Source organism: Myotis daubentonii, chromosome 1, assembly GCF_963259705.1.
Source record: "Myotis daubentonii chromosome 1, mMyoDau2.1, whole genome shotgun sequence".
NCBI classification, from domain to species: Eukaryota; Metazoa; Chordata; class Mammalia; order Chiroptera; family Vespertilionidae; genus Myotis; species Myotis daubentonii.
The window spans coordinates 26,150,036-26,165,907 of NC_081840.1; the positions used below are offsets into that span (position 1 = coordinate 26,150,036).

Genomic DNA, 15,872 nt, shown 5'->3' on the forward strand with positions numbered 1-15,872 from the left:
CTGCCGCCATTTTTGAGCAGCTGTTTCCGCCCCCCCCTTTTTATTCTGTGCTCCGCCTTTTAAATAGTGACTTGTGTCACTATTTACATCTAGGGTCAAGTTAGCCGTATGTCTCACAACGAGAGTAAGGACGACAAGCGTTTTGAGGTAAAAATAATTATTTTTCACGTTCCAGAAGACCCCCTGTGTAGCTCGTCGCCCTTATCCAAGATGGCTGAAACAGGGCCGGAATCCGCTCTAGTTGCCGGAAGTATGTGAGACTCTATGGTCCCATTGGCTCTTTCGCGCTGCGCCTCTGACGACTTCCGGCGGCTCCTCTCGCGGGGGTTGGCTGTTGGCGGCGTTGTGGTTGAGCTCGTGTGTGGCGGTGTGTCGGTGGTGGCTGCAGCGAAAGAGTTTGGCGCGATGGTAAGAAAAGTCTGAGCGGCTCCCCGAGCCCCCAGCCTCCGGGTGTCTCCAGCCCCGTCCATCTTTGACCTAGCCCGTCTAGCGCGAGCGTGCTGCTCCCCGGCCCTCCGCCTGGTGGGTCGACCCTTTCCCTTTCCCTTCCCGCCGCGGAAACGCTGGGCCTGGCCGTAGGCCCGAGCCCGGGTCCGCCCTGCGGTTGCGCGCCCTCCTGCTGGCTCCGGCGGGGCGTGCGGGGCCCGGGATGCGCTTGTTTCTGACTCGGTAGGGTCACACGTAGGGATGCTGCTCTTTCCCTTCTGACGCCTCAGCCTTCGGTAGGTAGGAACAATGGCGAGGCAATGTCCGGAAATCTCTTCCCAGAGCTAACAGTTTGAATTGATCGCAGCCAGGGTTTGGGCCAGGAAGGGGCGTCTTTGCTTAGTAATATGCTTTCGCAACGATTCTCCCCCACCCCCGCTTTTTTTATTCTGTGCTCTACCTTTTAAAAATATATGTAACTCTTTCTCTTTCCCAGGACCCTTGGTGCCTGGTCTGGCGTTACTCTCAGCCAGGGGTCCTCAAACTACGGCCCGCGGGCCACATGCAAATACAAATATTGTATTTGTTCCCGTTTTGTTTTTTTACTTCAAAATAAGATATGTGCGGTGTGCATAGGAATTTGTTCATAGTTTTTTTTTAAACTATAGTCCGGCCATCTATCTGTCTGAGGGACAGTGAACTGGCCCCCTGTTTAAAAGCTTGACTCTTTAAAAAGTCTCAGCCCTCAAGCCCGCATTTACGTTCTGTTGGAAATGGAGGCTGAAAAGATAGGCTCGGCGTGGGGGTCCAGGTTCCCTAGAATCAGGCCGGGTAGGAGAGGAGTGGGCGGGCGGGCGGGCTTTTTTTTTTCTTTCTTTTTTTTAATCCCCAAAAGGGAGATGCTCACAGGGATTAAGGGGCTACTTCAACTTTCCTTTTCTGGTTGCTGCCGTTACTGTTAACAGGCTATGCCGCTATTGTTAAGAAGGCACTTTTTCAGGTTGTACTTTTATGAATTAAGATATTTCAGTATTTGACCCAACACAGCCTCCCAAGGAGGGCTACTCATTCGAAAATTGGGTTTCCAGTTCCTGTTTTGTCATAACTAGCTATGTGACCGTGGGCGAGTCATTTTATCTCTGAGTTTCCTTCTTTCTCTACCTTTTATGCCACTGTTGGGTATTGTGTTACAGTGCTCAGGTCAAAATCTGAAAAAGTGGCAGCAGTTAATATTGACCTATTCTCGTTGGATAAATATCAGTGATGATCCCTTATAAAATTGAAAATTGGAATTCATATTTAAAATGAATGATCACTGCTTCGAAAGCCTTAAACACCTTTGTTTTTTAGTTTCTTTCAAAGCTAATGAGCAAATTGTATGTATTGTAGTATTTCTTCCTCCGTAGAATCACTGAGAATCTAGGGTTCATGTCTGTTAGAGTTGAAAAAAAGTAACACAGCCGGATTAACATTCATTAGAGTGAATCATAGCTGCTTGGTAATCAGAGAAAAGGGATTTTATTAAAGGTAATTCTGCATAACTTTTTTTTTCTGATTAGGTTTCACAATCTTATTTTTCTGTTGTGGCAGATATATTTATATAAATACGTATTTCTATTTGCCTACATGTAATGTTAACGTAAAAAAAAAGTCAAACCTGTAAAGAATTTTTGTGAGTTTACTTGAGCCAAACTGTTGACAATTGCCGGGAAGCAGAATCTCAACGTAATGGGATTATGCTCTGGAGCAGGGCAGTTTTTTTATCTTGTTATATACATTACAATCAAAAGAGTGGATGTAAGTGAGTGACATGAACTCCATTGGTGATAGATTAGGGAGGCGCAGAAAGCAAAGAGTGGACCTCTGGGATGGGATTCTTTTACTGAGGTGGGTGCGGGATAGTTAACAGTCAACAGTTAATAACAATGAGGGGTTTGTGGTCTCTGCAGAGCGGTGCCTGTGCTTTGAGGGGTCCAGAAAAAGGGAAATTACTTTGACACTCCATTGATACGTTATTGTAGATTCAAAAAGCAATAGGCTCAGTTTAGGTAAAGATTGACCTTTGTCGGGGAAGATAACCAGCCCAGGACGTGACTACCCACCATTACTGCTTTTAGTTAAAGTTTTAATTTCAGGCCGTCCTTTATGGTTACTTCAGGTCTTTGAGTTTGGGAGACTACCATGCAGGCCTTCCCTGAGCTTGTTAGGTTAGTACAGCCATGAGCAAACTACAGCCCGTTTGAAATGAATAAAACTAAAAAAAAAGACCGTACCCTCTTATGTAATGATGTTTACTTTGATTTATATTAGTTCACACAAACACTCCATCCATGCTTTTGTTCCGGCCCTCCGGTCCAGTTTAAGAACCCATTGTGGCCCGCGAGTCAAAAAGTTTGCCCACCCCTGGATGTGGCCCCTGCAGTGGTGGTTCTCTCTCTCTCTCTCTCTCTCTCTCTCTCTCTAGAGAGAGAGAGAGAGAGAGAGAGAGAACCATAAGGAAGCCACGGACTGAATCTATCCAGAAGAAGGGAAAAACTGTAAGATAAATATGTTGGGATTTTTTTTAAAACCAAAAAGCTCCGAAAATAGCTCTAATAAGAAGAAAGTGACCAAAACTGGTTTGGAAAGTATTATGATTTTAAACTGGTTAACAGGAAAGCACTACCACTTAAAAAATAATCATTTTCGCCCTGACTGGTTTGCTCAGTGGATAGAGCGTCAGCCTGCCGACTGAAGGGTCCCAGGTTCAATTCTGGTCAAGGGCACGTGCCTGGGTTGTGGGCTTGATCCCCAGTGGGGTCGTGCAGGAGGCAGCCGATCAATGATTCTCTCTCATCATTGATGTATCTCTCTCTCCCTCTCTCTTCCGCTCTGAAATCAATTAAGATATATTAAAAACAATAATAATCATTTTGACTACAGTTGTAAATTTGGTCATTTCTTAGTAATTTTTAACCCTTACTTTTGAGCAGTAAGTATTGAAAATAGATTTGCCATGAAGGACTTTATATCATACTCTGAATTTCTCAAATATGAATTAGAACCTTATATTGAAATCACATTTTTCTCTTGCAGTCTCACACCATTTTGCTGGTACAGCCTACCAAGAGACCAGAAGGAAGAACTTATGCTGATTATGAATCAGTGAATGAGTGCATGGAAGGTGAGTTTAAACACTAATCAAGGGGTAGAAATCATTTTCCCCTGATAGTCACTATTAGAATATGTCTCATTTAGGAATTGGGTTTGTTTTGTCCTCCAGATTTCTTGGATTCTTCATTTGAGCAGCAGAAATAGATATTTAGGGATGTTGTTAGAAATAAAAATTACCTCAGAGAATAAAGGCAAATGGAACCAAATCAGTGCAATTTGTTGTGTATTTGATAAGCTTATACTACTGCAGTGATAGTGAACCTATGACACGTGTGTCAAAGGTGACATGCGAACTCATTTTTTTGGTTGATTTTTGTTAAATGGCATTTAAATATATAAAATAAATATCAAAAATATAAATTTTTGTTTTACTATCGTTGCAAATATAAAAAAATTTCTATATGTGACACGGCACCAGAGTTAAGTTAGGGTTTTTCAAAATGCTGACATGCCGAGCTCAAAAGGTTTGCCATCACTGTACTACTGTGAAGAGAACTATTAGCCCTTAGTGTTTCTTTACTTGGTAAGCCATTAGATGAGAGCATGTAGCTTACAGTCACGGATTTTCATTCTTATATTTAATCATATATATAAGCCTAAAATGCAAAGTGTCCCTGCTGGAGTTTGACTGACGGGGAGTTCAATCACTTGCTATGATGTGCGCTGACCACCAGGGGGCGGCGCGGAATGAAGGAAGGCCCCAGCTAGCAGCGGCTAGGGACCCTACCCGTACACGAATTTCATGCACTGGGCCTCTAGTTACATCATAGAAACCAGTTGTACATGCCCTGTACCCTTTCTAGTAAATAGTCCATTGTTTTCCTATATAGATTTTATAGTCACTCTTTTAGCTGCTGCTAGGCATGCCTCTGGATTTGTTGCTACCTATTGCTAACTGGATTCTAATTAAAATGTTCGTTGGGAGTCAACAATGGGTAGACCTATGAAAAAAGGCTACTTATAATTAGAGACAGATTCTAGGTAGGTGGTACCATGCCTTTTGCCAATTTTTTAATTGAGTTGTTTTCTTATTGAGTCTTAGGAGTCCTTTGCATATTTTGGATAACAGGTTCTTTATCAGATATAAGTACTGCAAAGATTTTCTTTTTCAGTTTGTGACTTGTCTTCACTTTTTTTATTTTTATTGATTTTAGAGAGGAAGGGAGAGAGATAGAAACATCAATGATGAGAGAGAATCATTAATCAGTTGCATCATGCACACCCCACACTGGGGATCGAGCCCACAACCCCGGCATGTGCCCAGACCCGGAATTGAACCATGACCTCCTAGTTCATAGGTCAACGCTCAACCACTGAGCCATGCTGCCCAAGCCTTTTCACTTTCTTGATAGTGTCTTTAAAGCACAAAAGGTTTAAATTTTTATGAACTCTGGCCAGCAACTCCAGTACAATGTTGAATACAAGTGGCAAGAACAGATAGATATTGTAATGTTCTTCCTAATCTGAGTGGGAAAGCATCTAGTCTTTCACTGTTAATTATGATGGTAGCTGTGGGTCAGTGCAAGTATTTGAAGCGGAAATGGACCGAAAAGGTTATGCTTGCATTTTGTAGGAACAGGAGAAGAGTGTGTCACTGAATAAAAAATAATGTGCCTTTTTTGTTAATGTAGGCTTTCTGTCGGTGATTTTGCTTGTTTTATTGTATTTTTATTACTTATATTTGAGTACTTATGTGCTTATTATATGTGCTAGTTGCTTTTTATGCGTTATTTCATATACTGTTCACAAGAGCTCTATGAAGGCACTGTTATCTCCATTTGACAGAGTTCAGGAGATGGAGTCAAGTCTGAATCCACAGTCAAGGATGTTAAATACTGTTAGATAATCTCTTCCTCGTTGCCTATTTTGTTTGTTTTTTGGGGGGGGGGGGTTGTTTTTTGTTGTCTGTGGTGTCTTTTTTGCATTGTATCAGATTTTGAAAGCAAAATAGAAAAGCATCTGTTTGTCATCTATCATTCCTAAGTGGTGATTTTCTTTACTCTGTGGCTTTAGGAATGTTTATATTGAAAAGCCTGATAAGACCCATTATTTAGTCCTCACTTGTTGGAACCATCATATGATAAGTCTTTAAAGTCCTTTTAGATCCAATGGCTTGTAGTTATCATTTTATTATTAAGGCACAAAACACCAACATTTTGGTGAATTATAAATTTTTTTAATATGGAACATTTCACAAATTTGTGCGTCATCCTTGTGCAGGGGGACATGCTAATCTTTGTATTGTTCCAATTTTAGTATATGTGCTGCCAAAGCGAGCGCTGTACATTTTTTTTTTTTAATGAAATAGCTAGTGGTAACAGTTAAAACAAATGTAGCCAACTTATTTTCCCAGCCCAAGTTTATGAAAATAAGTCTTGTAATATCATATAACACTATTCATATTTAAAGTTTAAGCAATTGTAAAATCTTGGTTTCCTCCCTCCCCCATTCTTTTAGGCGTTTGTAAAATGTATGAAGAACATCTGAAGAGAATGAATCCCAACAGCCCCTCTATCACATATGATATCAGCCAGTTGTTTGATTTTATTGATGATCTGGCGGACCTCAGCTGTCTTGTGTAAGTATTTACCGCCATGTATCTTAAGTTGTATTTTTCTGTTGTTTATTCATCTATTTAAGGTGGTTTATGGTGTTGGGAGCTCACTCTGTGCCTGACACTGATCTTTGCATTTTGACTGCTAGGTAGTAACTAATATTTCCTCTACATATGGCTCATAAGTTATGTTGGCAACATAAAGACAGGAAAATGTAAGAACTTTGCTAATTTGATGCAGTTAGTATGCAGAGAGGATGCTAACTAAGAAGTTCAAAGTTGTGATTCTTTGTTCCTTAAACTAAACAATCTTTTTTCTTAGTTTTTTCCCCCCTTGTGGTCTTTGTCCTTAAAACAAAGGCTTTGGCCCTAACCGGTTTGGCTCAGTGGATAGAGCGTCGGCCTGTGGACTAAAGGTCCCAGGTTCGATTCAGGTCAAGGGCATGTACCTTGGTTGTGGGCACATCCCTAGTAGGAGGTGTGCAGGAAGCAGCTGATTGATGTTTCTCTCTCATCGATGTTTCTGACTCTCTGTCCCTCTCTCTTTCTCTCTGTAAAAAATCAATAAAATATATTTTCAAAAAAAACAAAACAACAAAGGCTTTGGATTAAAACTAAGGTTATTTTGTCTTCATAGCACTATTTTAAAAATGTAAATATATGCAAGACTGAAATGAAATTTAATTTTTTTAAAAAATATATTTTATTGATTTTTTACAGAGAGGAAGGGAGAGAGATAGTTAGAAACATCGATCAGCTGCCTCCTGCACATCCCCCACTGGGGATGTGCCTGCAACCCAGGCACATGCCCTTGACCAGAATTGAACCCGGGACCCTTCAGTCCGCAGGCCAACGCTCTATCCACTGAGCCAAACTGGTTTTGGCTGGAATTTAATTTTAATCCTACCCAGTGTTAACCATGTATATTTTGGTATGTTAGAATGAGATTTTTTAGACCCACATTTTCTTTTCTCAGATTTTTTTCATGCCAGACACTGCGCTAGAAGTAACTGGTTTTTTTGTGGTGAAAAATATGTAGGCCCTAATTCTAATATAAAAGGCTTGGAAAGCTATAAGAGGCCATCAAAGCTGCAGATATGCTAACGAGAAAAGAGGAATTGTAGGCAGCCAACAAGGAAAACCAAGAACTGATGACATGATCTAGAGCAGGGGTGGGCAAACTTTTTGTCTCGAGGGCCACAATGGGTTCTTAAACTGGACCGAGGGCTGGAACAAAAGCATGGATGGAGTGTTTGTGTGAACTCATATAAATTCAAAGTAAACATCATTACATAAAAGGTACGGTCTTTTTAGTTTTATTTAGTTTTATTCATTTCAAATGGGCCGGATCCGGCCCACGGGCCATAGTTTGCCCACCGCTGATCTAGAGTGAGAAATTGATGACTTTAGTTAGAATCATGGACAGTTCAGTAACAGTAAAGTAGGGAGTGCATGCAGATGTAGAAGTTGGAGAAAATTGTTTTCGTTTTCCCAGGAAAATAGGAAGCATGGACACCATTTAGAGTCAAGGGTGAGGGAGAAGGTAGTGAAGGTTTATGGAAGGTAGGAAATAATCCAGGAGGGTGAAGGGGTTAGGGAAATGTGTGACTTATGAGATATCTGATAATACATTTAAAATGAAATAAATCATTGTGATAATGGGTTTTTTCCTAGTCTTTTTTTATTTTTTTAATATATTTTATTGATTTTTTACAGAGAGGAAGGGAGAGAGAGATAGAGAGTTAGAAACATCGATGAGAGAGAAACATCGATCAGCCGCCTCCTGCACATCTCCCACTGGGGATGTGCCCACAACCCAGGTACATGCCCCTGACTGGAATCGAACCTGGGACCCTTCAGTCCGCAGGCCGACGCTCTATCCACTGAGCCAAACCGGTTTCGGCCCTAGTCTTTTTTTTAAAAGAAATTTATATTGACTTTAGGGAGAGAGAGGGAAACATCAATTTGTTGTTCCACTTATTCATTCATTGATTGGTATGTGCCTTGACAGGGGATCAAACCCAAAACCTTGGCATTTCGGGATGACGCTCTATAACCAACTGAGCGCACCTGGCTAGAGCCTAGTCACTTTTAACCTGATGGTTACAGGTAGATAATTAGTAAATACACTGTTAAAAGTTGAGGGTATATGCAAGTGAGTATTGTGCAGAGGACTGAATGACCATGAAATAAATGTAAGTGGGGTTTGGGGTGGGGTGGAGACAGAAATAGGATCAATTAATTATAGGTCACAGTGGGGTCAAAGGGTTGTTGAATGAGATGCTTGAAATTGGGTTATTGATGTTGATAGTAATAAGGTAAAGTAAAACCTCTTCAACATCTACCATCTGGAACAATTTGGTTCTCAACAAAGTTGTTCACAAGACAGAAAAAATGTAAAAATGTCTCCTTTGGGGTTGACAACCCTTTCAAGCTGATACATCAGCATGACAAAAAGCATCTCTCAGGGCATTGTGTTGTGAATATTTTCATGTTTTTTATTTTGTTTTTTGCTTTTGTTGCTGGCAAAATGGACAATTAGCACAATTTTAAAACATGAGGCCATCAAGAGTGCTGATGTTGCTAAGGGTGTGAAAGTGCTCTGAAACAACTATCACAGACAATTGAATAAGTAGAGAAATTGTTAATTCGATAAATCAACCTGTGATAGCATTTAGAAGGAAAAAGCGAAGATGCTGCATATTGACTTCTTGTAAGACAACCCTATATTGAGTGCTAAAAGTGATTCATTTAAGGCTAGTAGGGGTGGGGTTCGATAAATTTAAGAAAAGCGTTTGTTTATAGATTACAAGCAGTACATTAGACATGTACTATATATAAGAAAGGTTAAAACGGAATCATTTGGAGGTCTTACATTATTTCTAATGGGGGGAAATGATTCTGTTTTCAAACAAATCCTTTTTTGAACAGACTTCCGGAATGAATTAAGTTGGAGAACCCAGGTTTGACTGTAAAGGGATCTGGTCAAAGAAAGGGAAGGGACAGGATCATTGGAGGAGAAATGTTCAAGGAACTGAGAGGCCCAGATGTTGGCATTTCATTTACTGAATATGAATCACCGATACCATATATTTACTTTCTAGAATTTAATGTGAGAACAGGGAGTAGGATGCTGAATTACTTAAAGTTAAGGTTCATGCTTTAGTCACCGTGTGAGGTTTTGGTTAAGAGCTAGCTGGAGTTTCAGAATTAGCCATAGCTGTGCTTGAATGCTGGCTCTGTCTTTGGCTGGTTACCTGGGGCAAGTTAGTTTAATATTGCTAATCCTCAGTTTGCTAATTTGGAAAATTTAGATAAATTTACCTCACAGGACTACCTGTGAGGATCCAGTGCTTGCTTAGCACAACAGTATTGGCTAAATAACAGGAACTCCATTTTTAATCCTCACCCGAGGATATTTTTCTATTGATTTTTAAAGAGAGGAAAAGATAGAAATATCTATGTGAGAGAAACACAAAGATTGTTTTGCCTCCTGCACGCACCCTGACCAGGGCCCAGGCCAGAGAGGAACCTGCAACTGAGGTACATGCCCTTGGCCAGAATCAAACCATGGACCCTTCAGTCCACAGGCCGATGCTCCATCCACTGAGCCAAACCAGCTAGGGCAGGAACTCCATTTTTAAATTGAGTGACAAAATTAGGGCAGGGTTTTTATTTATTTAATATATTTTTATTGATTTCCGAGAGGAAGGGAGAGGGAGAGATAGAAACATCAATGATGAGAGAGATTCATGGATCGGCTGCCTCCTACATGCCCCTTACTGGGGATCAAGCCCGCAACCTGGGCATATGCCCTTCACTAGAATCGAACCCAGGACCCTTCAGTCCTCAGGCCAATGCTCAACCAGCTAGGGCTAGGGCAGGTTTTTAAATTACAAATCGATTTATTATTTAAAATTTGCCACAAATAGGATGATAATTTTGAAATGCCACAGTTGAGTTAAATTGTACTGTTAACTAATAAAAAGGTGTTGGGGTTTTTTGACAGTGAAAATTACACAAAGTAAACATGGTTTTAAGAGATATACTGCAGCCCTAGCAGATGTGTTCAGTGGTTGTAGCATCAGCTCACAGACAGAAGGGTCTCAGGTTCAATTCCTGACAAGGGCATGTACCTGGGTAGTGCTGGTTTGATCCCCTTGGTTGGGGTGCATGCAAGAGGCAGCCAAATTGTGTGTCTCTCTCACATCACTGTTTCTCTTTCTCAATTCCACTTTCTCTAAAACTCAGTGAGGAGAAATCCTCAGATGCGGATTAATAACAGATAGACACAGTGCAAGTATGTCATTATGACAATTAAGTACATCCTGCCCCTCCCCTTTTTCTGGGATTCTGTCTTGGGCTATTGTTTACTCCTTAGGCCAGGAATTGAGTTCAATTTTGGTTTGTTGTTCTTTTGGTTTTTTTAAATATTTTTTTGATTTTTATAGAAAGGAAGGAAGGGGGAGAGAAACATCAACGTGAAAAACATAGATTGGCTGTCTCCTGCCCACCCCCTACTGGGGATAGAGCCTGAAACCCAGGCATGTGCCCTGACAGGGAATCATAATCATACATACTTTCAACCTTTCAGTTCACAAGAGGACACCCAACCAACTGAGCCACAACAGCCAGGGCAAGCCCAATTTTGGTTTGTAAATTACTGTGTACTCATTAAGTTTATTTGGCAATGACAGGACTTTTTATAGGATGAAAGTAACAGCTTTTTAAATATGTAGGCTGTTTTTGTTTAAAGACAAAAGGGACATTTTTATTCTTAGTTATTGTAATGAGGAGGTACTTATCAGAAAGACAACCTGAAAGCAGTGAAGACACTGGCTGATTTCAACTCTCAGCCCCTAGCTTCTATTCTATAAACCTGCAGTCTGAGCATAACACTAGGCTAAATGATTCATCTGTGCCAACAACTTGGGATTTTATAAATGTACTTAACACTTAATTGTCTCATTTTCAAGCACCAGTTAGCAGCCATCAATACACAGCTTTCCATAAAGAAAGTGTTATTACTTTTTCTTGAGTTGAAAATAGTGTGCAAGTTGATGAATTCCTAAATGTTCACTACCAAAGTGATCTTGTTGGGGTGAGGGTGTAGTCTAAATAAATAAGGCTGTTCCACCCAGATATTAGAGTTCTGAAAATTCCTATTCCTTTTTTAGTTCTTTTCCAGTGTTAATATAAATATTTTAGTCTATTCTGCCATACCATGAAGTAGACTAAATTAGTACTTAATTAGGAAGGGGGGCGGGATTTATTCAGCACGGCCAGCAGGACTCAGTGGTTGAGCATCAACCTATGAATCAGGAGGTCACGGCACATTTTTAGAGAGAGGAAGGGACGGGGACAGGAAGGGTCAGGGCACATGCCCAGATTGCAGGCTCTATTTCCAGTGTGGGGCTTGCAGGAGGCAGCTGATCAATGATTTTATCATTGATGCTGTCCCCTTCCTCTCTAAAATCAATAAAAATAAATATTTTTTAAACGAATATTCAAATAAAATTGTTTTACTTTTGTAACATACGGACATTAATAAAAAGCCAAGTGTTTATTTTTATTTGGTTAAGCATTTTGTAGAAGAAAGCTTGTTCATTTTTAATAAACTACTCAAGGGAAGACTATGACAATTCCTTTTGAGTTTCTCTAGCCAAAAACTGGAGCGCAGTGGTACCAGTGAGGACTCTACTCTCAGAGGGTTGTAAAAAGGATTGAATTTATTTTTTTGCTGACCTGACAAAAACAAGGTATAATTTTGATTCATTCAAAAGGGATGGCTATTGGTGTATTGGCTGTTCTTTTTTTATTTGACAACTAGTGGCCTGGTGCAGGAAGTTCATGCACATTAAAAGGGAATTAATTAGAGCAGCGGTTCTCAACCTGTGGTTCGCGACCCCTTTGGCTGTGAACGACCCTTTCACAGGGGTTGCCTAAGACCATCCTGCATATCAGATATTTACATTACGATTCATAACAGTAGCAACATTACAGTTATGAAGTAGCAATGAAAATAATTTTATGGCTGGGTCACAACATGAACTATTTTTTTTTAATATATTTTATTGATTTTTTACAGAGAGGAAGGGAGAGAGAGAGAGAGAGAGAGAGTTAGAAACATGTATGAGAGAGAAACATCGATCAGCCTCCTCCTGCACATCTCCCACTGGGGATGTGCCCGCAACCAAGGTACATGCCCTTGACCGGATTCGGTGAGGAACTGTATTTAAAGGGCCAGAAGGTTGAGGATCACTGAATTAGAGGAAATATTTTAATATTGCTATTCGCCTTTTCTCTATAAGTGTCAGAGATGAAAGAAAATTAGTAAAATGTATATGAAAACCTTCCTCCTGTCAGAGTCTGGGGCTTGCTGCAGGATCCAGAGTCAAGTCCCCACCCAACTGTGCATGCCTCAAAATAGCGCGAGACCCAGACCTAGCTGGCCCCACCCCCATTGGGAAAGTTCCAGACCCATCAAGTCCCACTGGGCAGGAAGCGCAGCCTCAGGTCCCCCATAAAGCCCCATTGGGCTGGGGGTGCAGCCTCAGGTCTGCTGTCAAGCCCCACTGGGCAGGGGCGCATCCGCAGGTCTCCAGGCACACCCTGAGGTCCCCCAGCCCAGCACTGGGATGGGGGGCCTGTCTTGAGGTCCCCCGTCAAGCCCCACTGGGCACGGGGCACAGCCTCAGGTCCCTGCTGATTGCACGTTAAGGCTAGTTATGAGAACTTGGCCTCCACTGTGAGCTCAGCCATCTTGTGTTACGGAATCCCTGCCTCCGCTGTGGGTGCAGCCATCTTGACCGTTACGGTGTGACAGTCAATTTGCATATTCCCGCTTTATTAGATAAGAAGATATAAGGGAAAAGAGGCCAATCAGGTATTGCATGTTCTAAGAATTGTTGGGGAATACAGTTGAAAATTGCTGTCCTAGGGCCCCCCCCCTTTTTTTTAGGCAAACTGCACCTTTGCATCTCTTAGATGCCATGCAGTGTTTCTACCAGATGGTACACATAGCTTAAAAATTCAACGTGTAATCAGCTCTTTTACATTTTAAAAAAATATATTATTGATTTCAGAGAGGAAGGGAGAGGGAAAGAGAAAGAAACATCAATGAGAGAGAACCATTGATTGGCTGCCTCCCTCATGCCCCCTACTGGGAATCGAGCCCGTAACCCAGGCGTGTGCCCTTGACTGGAATCGAACCTGGGACCCTTCAGTCCACAGGCTGATGCTGTATCCACTGAGACACACCAGCGCCCTTTCACATTTTCCTTAAGTTCATGTATGACCATGTGTGTATCTGTGCCATCATTGGGTAGTTATAATTTGAAGTTTTAAAAAAAAACCCACAAACACACATGACAATTATTGTTTATTACTTTTCTGTTCCTCAGTTACCGAGCTGATACCCAGACATACCAGCCTTATAACAAAGATTGGATTAAAGAGAAGATCTACGTGCTCCTTCGTCGACAAGCCCAACAGGCCGGGAAATAGTTGTGCTGGAAGCATTTGGGGGTTGGGGGTGGGCTTGGAACACAGGTGTGTACAGCTGTCTGTAGTGAAGTTTTGTATTATAGTAATCCTGTTTCCATTTTGTTACACTCTAGCCAGGATTGAATGTGTTAGATGATATGTGAGGATCTTGTTCAATCTGAACTCCCATCACCCCCCGTTTTTCTCTTTTTTTACTTAAACATTGTTACGATGACTTAACTAAGGAGTTTTTCTTTGTCAGTTAATGTTGATTCCAATCCTTCATATCTGCTTTATAACATTCACTGTACTAACCCTTCTTCAAGTTGGGGTGGGGGGTAGTGACAGTTTAATTATGTGCTAAGATAAAGTCTTAGTGAAAAACAAATAAATGTTCTTTAGTTATATTTTTCCCCTGGTTGCTTTTTATTTTATTTACTAGAGGCCTGGTGCACAAAAATTTGTGCACTCGGGGGGCGGGGGGTCCCTCAGCCCGGCCTGTGCCCTCTCGAAGTCTGGGACCCCTCGGGAGATAACGACCTGCTGGCTTAGGCCTGCTCCCGGGTGGCAGAGGGCAGGCCCAATCCCTAGGTGCAGCCCCTGGTCGGGCTCAGAGCAGGGCCGATTGGGGGAGTTGGGGCGCCGCCCCCTGTCATGCACAGAGCAGGGCGGATCTGGAGGTTGCTATGCCACCCCTAGTCACGCTCAGGGTACAGCCGATTGGGGGGTTGGGGCACCGCCCCCTGTCACACTCAAGGCAGGGTCGATAGGGAAGTTGCGGCGCCACCCCCTGTCACGCACAGAGCAGGGCCCATCAGGGGGGTTGGGGCTCCGTACCCTGTCACACACAGAGCAGGGCTGATCAGGGGGTTGAGGAGCTCCCCACTGTCACAGAGCAGGGCTCATCAGGGGGGTTGGTGCACCGCCCCCCCGTCACACACAGAGCAGGGTGGATCAGGGGGTTGGGGTGCCGCCCTCTATCACCCTCAGAGCAGGGCCGATTAGGGGTTGGGGCACCGCCACTCTCACACTCACGGCAGGGCCGATGGGGAAGTTATGGCTCTACCCCGTCACACACAGAGCAGGGCCCATGGGGGCGGCGGGGGGGGGGGGGGGTTGGGGCGCCGCCCTCTATCACCCACAGAGCAGGGCCGATCAGGGGGTTGGGGCGCTGCACCCTGTCACACACAGAGCAGGGCCGATCAGGGGGTTAGGGTGCTGCACCCTGTCACACACAGCCGCAGGGCGATCAGGGGGTTCGGGCGCTGCCCCCTGTCACGCTGATCCAGGTGCTGGGAGGCCTCACGGCTCCACTGATCCTGGTGCTGGGAAGCATATTACCCTTTTACTATATAGAATAGAGGCCTGGTGCACAGGTGGGGGCTGGCTGGTTTGCCCTGAAGGGTGTCCTGGATCAGGGTGGGAGTCCCCACTGGGGTGCCTGGCCAGTCTGGCTGAGGGGCTGAGGGCTGTTTTCAGGCTGACGGGTGACTGAAGCTCCCAACCGCTCCTTTTTTCTTTTTTTCTTTTTTATTCTGAGCCAGCTTTAGCTCTGAGGCCTCTGCTGCTGAAAACAGGTTTCTGGCCTTTGTTTACCGTCTGTATTTGATACAATGTTGTGGTCCGGCTGACTGAAGCCTGGCTGAGTAAAGCAGGTTTCTGGGGTTTTTTTAGCTTCTATATTTGCAACATAGTTCCTTAGAGTTGCAGCTGAGAGGCCGGCAAGTCAGGCGGGAAATGTTGGAGTCCTCCGTCACTGAAGCAAACAAGCCTCATGTTAATTTCAAGCTGCCTGGCTGCCGGCCGCCATCTTGGCTGGCAGTTAATTTGCATATCTCCCTGATTAGCCAATGGGAAGGGTAGTGGTTGTACGCTAATTACCATCTTTCTCTTTTATTAGATAGGATTTTTTTATTTTTCTACATTTTTTGGTCTCTAAACATGAACATTGAATTTTCTTGCAAAGCATTAGTCTCAAAACCAATAGCCTGCTACAGAATTTGAAGTTGAACTTTGATGTGATTTATGTAACGCTAACAAGCTTTTTCTGGTCTTGTGAGTCTCATTTGTAGATTCAAGGTTTGCACTTACTGTGGATGCAAACATTATGAAAGACTTTCTGGTGACATGGCTTATCTATAGCAGCAGGCCGGTTAGTTCCTTAGCTTTGGTTATGTACTCTCAGTGGGAAGTCCTTGTGCCCTTCTCATAGCCTTCAGCATTTGAATGGCACTCTTGTATGGCAGTATAAGGG

The 15,872-nt window shown here is 42.8% G+C and overlaps 1 protein-coding gene and 1 non-coding gene across 2 annotated transcripts; one reads left to right on the forward strand and one right to left on the reverse strand.

The window, feature by feature from the left end:
* The first annotated feature begins 249 nt into the window (after positions 1–249).
* Positions 250–14,025, forward strand: ERH (ERH mRNA splicing and mitosis factor). The gene is made up of 4 exons (XM_059692225.1): positions 250–408; positions 3,502–3,589; positions 6,037–6,157; positions 13,537–14,025. The coding sequence occupies exons 1-4, from the start codon at positions 265–267 to the stop codon at positions 13,637–13,639; spliced, it is 456 nt and encodes a 151-aa protein (XP_059548208.1). The 5' UTR covers positions 250–264; the 3' UTR covers positions 13,640–14,025.
* On the reverse strand, positions 5,755–5,859 carry LOC132224011 (U6 spliceosomal RNA). The gene has a single exon (XR_009450576.1). It is a non-coding gene; the product is annotated as a U6 spliceosomal RNA (small nuclear RNA).
* Positions 14,026–15,872: the final 1,847 nt, after the last annotated feature.

What these genes read in the sequence shown, in the direction of transcription:
- ERH (XM_059692225.1), top strand. Translation starts at nt 265, where the DNA reads ATGGTCCCATTGGCTCTTTCGCGCTGCGCCTCTGACGACTTCCGGCGG. An exon ending in CGAAAGAGTTTGGCGCGATG is followed by an intron (nt 409 to 3,501) that starts GTAAGAAAAGTC and finishes TTTCTCTTGCAG; the next exon opens with TCTCACACCATTTTGCTGGT. An exon ending in GCGGACCTCAGCTGTCTTGT is followed by an intron (nt 6,158 to 13,536) that starts GTAAGTATTTAC and finishes TCTGTTCCTCAG; the next exon opens with TTACCGAGCTGATACCCAGA.